This window comes from Arachis ipaensis, chromosome B04 (genome assembly GCF_000816755.2).
Source record: "Arachis ipaensis cultivar K30076 chromosome B04, Araip1.1, whole genome shotgun sequence".
NCBI lineage: Eukaryota > Viridiplantae > Streptophyta > Magnoliopsida > Fabales > Fabaceae > Arachis > Arachis ipaensis.
In genome coordinates this window covers 118,949,358-118,956,146 of record NC_029788.2, presented here as the reverse complement: position 1 = coordinate 118,956,146, position 6,789 = coordinate 118,949,358, and the positions used below count along the sequence as shown (strand labels likewise).

The following is a 6,789-nucleotide window of genomic DNA, read 5'->3' as shown; positions in this document are numbered from 1 at the left end:
GTATATTAATACATAAATAATATATTTTTTTATCTTAAATAATTTTTAAAAAATTACTAATAATTTAAGTTGTATTTAATTAGAAAATTAAGTTTTAATTTAATTATTAATTACTAATATAATATAATATAATTAATTATCACTAATTTTTGAGTGTATTTATTTATTTTTCATACTAAATCAAATTTAACAATATAATTATTATTATGTGTTAAGTTTAACAAAATATTTTTTAACATAAAATACAAAAGAACTATTTATATTTTATTTTGAGACAAATATAATATAATAAGTGGTATATATGTATATAAGTATTACTTTTTTTAAAAAAAAAAATTATGGGGGCAAATGCCGCCACTATATTAAACGTGGGTTCGTCTCTCGCTGTGAAGGAAGATGGGAGTTGTGAATAGGTAAGCAGCGATGGACTCAGCAACAACATGACAGGAGCTATGCGGTTTTTTTGTGAAGAAGTCGAGAAGAAGAAGATTTTAGGTGAGGATGATTGAGTTTATCTTGCATGGCTATAGAGTATAGACTGAAGCTATGAATCATGTGTGATGTGAGGCAAATCTTAATTCCTAAAAAATGTTTATATGTATATATTTGGGGTGGGTACACCCTAAACCCGACCATATCCTATCTTGAGCAAAATATGCCCCGACTCAAGTCAAGTTATTACCCTTTTCATCCGAGTATGGACGGGTCAAGTACCTGCGTATTCGAAAACTCCTGCTTGCCAAGTTTAACCACGTATTGATACTCCATTTATTAAGGGTTTATCGTTAGCCAATGGATTGCTATATATACAAGGCGAGATTCTAACTACTAATAGTTGTTTAAGCGGACGAGTGAGATGATCACTTAACAAACTCAAATTGATTAAGACAAATACTAATTATTTTTAATATTTTAATATTAAAAATTTTACTAATAAGAATAAGAACATGATACATTTCACTCTTGCAGACATTTTCAGTAATGCTTTTTGTTCTGATCTTTTGTTTTTTAAAACTGATGGCTATATATTTATAGAGGTTGAAAGTCAATTGGTCAAATAAAGAATAAATAAATTTAAGAAGGTTATAAATGTAAATACTATATATAAGTAAAATATATTAAAAATATTTAATACAAAATCAAAATAAATAAAACATTAAAGATAAAATTAAATCAATTCGTCAAATAAACATTCATGCAGATATATTTATTTTTTATTTTTAATATTAGAAAAAAGTGTGTGTTTTATTATATCATGAAGACGAAGAGTATATCACGAAATTATGAAAGACAAATAAAATAAATTTGAGGCTCAAACTAGAGTACCAAAAATTTGAAGAGCATATTTCACTATAAAAAAATATCGTTAAAATTGACGGCCAAATTGACGATTAGACTGTCGATAATATTAAATTATAATGTTTACTACGGTATGATGATAAATTCATACGTACCGATATATTAAAAATATGGACAAGTAGTAATAAGTCACGTGAAATTTATTTTCCACATCAGCATTTATTTTTTTTTTAATATATATTATATCACTATTTTTACTAATACACCACTTTTAACTAAATAAAAATAAAAATATATTTTTAATTTGATTTTATAAAAAGTCTTAAACATCCTTACTTTATTTGATTAGACAAAAATACCCTTTTAAATTAATCAAATTTTAGAATTCAATTAATCCTAATTTTATAGTTTCAAATAATTTAAACAACAAAACAAAAACATATTAAAAAAAATAAAAATCAATTGTTCTTCATCTTCTTCGATTCTCTTAATTATTCGTGTCCCATTCTAAAGCAAATCAAAATATATCAATAAAACTAAAAATCAATCGCAAAATCCTAGTCCTAGGTTGTTTTTCGCCGCCGTCCCCTGATTCAGCGCTTCCGCTTTTTCTTCTTTCCTCAGAGCCAAAACATGAAAATACGAAAAGGGAACAAAAAGATCCCAAATAGATAAAAGAAAGAGATTGCTTTTTTTAGTTGGAGGAATGCAAATTTGGAAAGAGGGACAAAAAAGAAAAGAAAACGTGTTTTTGAAGAGTAGAAAGGAAGTGTGGTGAATGGAATAGACGATTTGAGTGTGTTGAATGAGGTGAATATCTCCAAATAATCTGAAGCAGTGTGTCTGTGCATGGCGTCAGAAACGGCGTCGTTGGTTGAAACGATGACTGTGTCTGAGAAGACAGGGAAGCATAGAAGGGGACACGAATAATTAGGGGAATCGGAGAAGATGAAAAACGATTAATTTTTATTTTTATTTTTAATATATTTTTGTTTTATTGTTTAAATTATTTGAAATTATAAAATTAGGATTAATTGAATTCTAAAATTTGATTAATTTAAAAGAATATTTTTGTCTAATCAAATAAAATAAGGATGTTTAAGACTTTTTTATAAAATTAAATAAAAAATATATTTTTATTTTTATTTAATTAAAGGGGTATATTAGTAAAAGTGCTGATATAATATATATTTAAAAAAAAATTAAATACTGATATGAAAAATAAATTTCACATAACTTGTTACTACTTTTCTATATTTTAAACGTATCGGTACGTATGAATTTATCATCATACCGTAGCAAACACCATAACATAGATATTATTATTATTATTATTGACCGAAAGTCCTTGGGAGAATGAAAAAACAAAAATGGAATGTGGTTTACTACGGCTTTATATGCATGTGTATATCTATAAAATCAATGACACGTAAATCACCTCATGTGTCACCAAACTAATCCAACTATTATTATTATCTTTAGATTTGATCCTCAAAAGATTGAATTTCACTTTAGAGAGTAAAGTGTAATCTCTTATCATTAATTTTATGGGTGGGACCAAAAATAAATATAAAAAAGAAATTATTCAATAATAAAATATCACACTTTACTCTCTAAAATAAAATTCAAATTTTAGAAAATTCAAATCCATCGTTCTTAGTCATCATCATCAGCGGTTTTATTGAGAAAAAAAGAGGAGAAAAATGACAGTGTGTGAAAGAGAGACCAAAGCTTTCATTGAAGAAACCGTAACCTCTACTAAAATTTTGGTTTCGATTTCTTATGATTTGTAACTTCAATAAAAAATTTAATCTGATATAAATGTTTGTATCTTTTTTTTTACACGTTAGTATTACTCTTGTCTAATAGAAGTTGATGGTGACATATCTCCTCTTCTCCTTGAATTCGGCCAATTGAAATTTTAAGAGTTACAGACAATTTCTGGCATTTTTTTCTTCGGCAGCTCAATCAAAAGGCTTCTCCAGAGTTTCCGTGGTTTTAATTTCGTACAGAAGTAAAATTTGGTAATTTTATAATAATTGAATGTGAATTTGATAAGTGAATTGTTCGTTTGATTGATTATTGATTAAATTTGACTGAATTTATGTTAAATTTTTGTGATATATTAATATTTGTGATTGGTTTGGGGTTTAGTCGGTTTAAGTGTAGCCAAGAACCGAATTATTTTGATGAATTCGAGGCTGAAATGTTGTTGGTGATCAAGTAGAATTGGTGAGATTTGATGAAGACATTGAGATTTAATAAGAAATGAATCGATGAATTAATGACATAATTTGAGATATGAAAATGGTTTTATTTTGAAAGCGGTTGGATTTTTAATTAGATTGATTTTATAAATATTTTGATATTAGAAATAGTTTTGATTTATTGGAAGCAATTAGAAAGAGTTTGAGAAATGGTTTGAATGGGACCCGAGAAGGGTGGCAAAGTTCGAGTTTTAGGGGAGATGCTGGCGAAATTTTGTTATAAAATTTAAGACTTTATTTGAAATGTTATTTAGAAAAAGATTGAATTTGAGAAGTTGTATTATTTAATTTTTGATTTATGCAGAAAATAGTTATATTTTGAGTTTAATTGATTTAAGAAAAGTATATATTTTGAGTTCGATTTATTTTGAAAAGAATTAATTTTAAGGATGAAATTGGGATTGGTTTTGGTTTTGAAATTGGTTCGGAACCGAGATTTGCTTTCCAAAGATATATCGACCAATTCAGGAGATTGTCGCACCTGTAAGACAGATGTTGCTTACAGAGGTTATCGCTACATACATTGTCTAGAGAGAGCCTCACATGTAAGACAGAAGTTGCTTACAGAGGTTATGGTTGCATACATCGGCTCAAGAGAGTCGCACCTGTAAGACAGAGGTTGCTTACAGAGGTTATGACACTGGAAATCAAACTTAGACAAAGGTTGCTTGTAACAGCCCAGACCACCCGCTAGCACGATATTATCCACTTTGGCACACAAGGCCTCACGGTTTTGCGTTTGACGATAGGGATGCTAGCCGAAGTCCCCCACACTCACTCGTCAAAACGCGTCATGCTAGGAGAGGTATCCACACCCTTATAAGGCATGCTTCGTTCCCCTCCCCAACCGATGTAAGCCTTACATTGCTGAGTTACGTCGGGAGTGGGTCGAAATCGACAGATGAGCTCATTAGCTACACTAGGGATAAATATGCATCATACTTGTTTGCGCATACTTGTTGTGATTGTGTCTTCTATGATTGTGTGTGCTTGTGATTAGATTATGTGTTCTATAATTGTTGAATTGGATTGTACTTTGTTGACTATTATTGCGAACCAAATATATATAAAATGAATATAACTCTACACCCGGACCCTACTAAAAACTCCTCAGTTCTTATCCCCTATCTCCACCCCTTTTCACCTACAGGTGCGAAGGTTTAGTGCGGAGTTACAGCTACAGGAGCATAGAAAATTCTATTTATAAGTTAAGTTCTTAGATTTTATTTTTCTCTCGTTATTTATCGTTTTAGTTTTTTAGAGGGATAGGACTTGTATTTAAGTATCTTGAAATAAGTTTATGTAAATAATTTTGTTAGTAAAAGTTTTTTTAATATAATTAAATCTTTTTAGTTGTGCTTTTGAGCAATTTTTAAGAAAGTACGGTGGTAGTGGTGAAGGATGGGTTGGCATCTCTGTAGAAGAGGCAGTAGGATGAAGTAAGGATTTAGTACAGTTAAAAAATGAAGAGGGGAACGAGGCAAATATGATCATGATAACGGAGAGATTATACGGAAGAAAGGGTTAAAATTAGAGAAGAACATAATGACGGCATATATTGAGTATAAAAGTTAATGGTAGGAATACAATTGAAATTTATAAAAAATGCAAAGGATAAAATTATATTGAAACAAATTAAATATTCAATGTATTTAAAATTTTTTAAAAAAGTTAAGGGAAAAGAGTAGACTTTATCCTTAAAAATGTGATAATTTATATGGATTGTATATGTTTATATTAAATTCTGCATTGTTTTAAATGACAATGGATAGTCTTTAATTTATAAGTGTATGATAATTTTTACTACTTATGATCAAATTAAACTCTTCTAAAGGGAGAAATAAAAAGTGATGCGATTTATATATAATATATAGAAATTACAATTTTAATTAAATCATCTTTTTCTTGAAATTCTAATTTTTTTTCACATTTATATTTATATATTCTCTCAGTATCTTCTACTGGGGGTGAATGCAGATCGGATCGGATCGGATATGACCAAAATCTTGATCTGATCTACACTAAAATTATCGGATTGAATCTAATATCAGCAATTTTTAAATTTGGATCCGATCCGCACATTTGCAGATCAGATCGGATCTCGGATATATTTGCAAAATATATAAATATTTTAAACACTACTAGAAAATGGCTTAATAAAGACAGATTTACAGACAGATTTGGTCTATATTACAAACGAACTTTTGGTTATCGACGGATTTTGTCCCTCTGTAAAAGCCTCGTCGGAAATTATTTACCGACGAATTTTTTTCTGTCAGAAAATTACTGACGAATTTTTACCAGTTACCGACGGATTTTTCCTCTGTAAATTCTCCATCTATTTCCTGAAGACGACGAACTTTCCGACGGATTTTCAGACGGATTTTCTGTCTGTAATCAGATTTTCCGACAGATTTTCCGTCGGTAATTACAGACAGATTTTCTGACAGATTTTTCCTCGGTAATCACAGGTGGATTTTCCGATAGATTTTTTGTTTGTAATTTTTTTTAGATTACAGACAGAAAATTCGTCTGTAAATCTGTCAGTAAGATAAAATGAAATTTTTTTAGATTTTTTCATTGTAAAATAAACCTGTTTTATACAAAATAATATAAATTTAATAATTACAATTTTTTATCTAATTAGTATTCAAATATTTATAATATTACAAAAAATAAACAAATTCATCATATTATAAAGCTAAAATAAAAGTATTATAAACAAGCAAGTCAATATAATTTAAAACATAAACAAAGTGTCCATGGATCGGATCTGATCCGCATATCCGCGGTGTTTATCCGAATCCGATCCAAAAATTGCGGATATGGATCCGATCCGCAAGGCTTTCGGATCGGATCCACACACTAATCGGATCGGATTGCAGATTTTGTGTTGGTATCCGCATATCCGATCCGCATAGTATTTTGATGAGCAAATAGTATTTTCTATATATAATTAGTGTTAGATTTAATTTGGGTTTCAATTACTATATTATTCCTAATTTTATGTGAAATTACTAAAATGCCCTAGCCCTAATTTTCTCAAAAACCCTAACCCACTCATCCCTCACTCCAGCGCCATTTCACCCCTCATCACACAACACTCACAGTTTTCCCCATACCCACGGAGAAGGAAGAATATAGTGAGCCAGCGGGAGGGAGAGAGAGGGAGGCGCGTCTCGTCGTCGTCGAGTTGGAGGGGGAGTTATCTGCAGTGCCTCGG

General features: G+C 29.8%; 1 protein-coding gene across 1 annotated transcript in view; it reads left to right on the top strand.

Moving 5' to 3' along the window:
* Nucleotides 1–6,789, top strand: part of LOC110271592 — a 33,417-nt gene that overhangs the window by 20,144 nt on the left and 6,484 nt on the right. Inside the window, exon 3 of the mRNA XM_021122586.1 lies at nucleotides 2,070–2,073. Within this exon, the coding sequence (XP_020978245.1) occupies nucleotides 2,070–2,073 (4 nt within the window). The remainder of the gene's footprint in view (nucleotides 1–2,069; nucleotides 2,074–6,789) is intronic.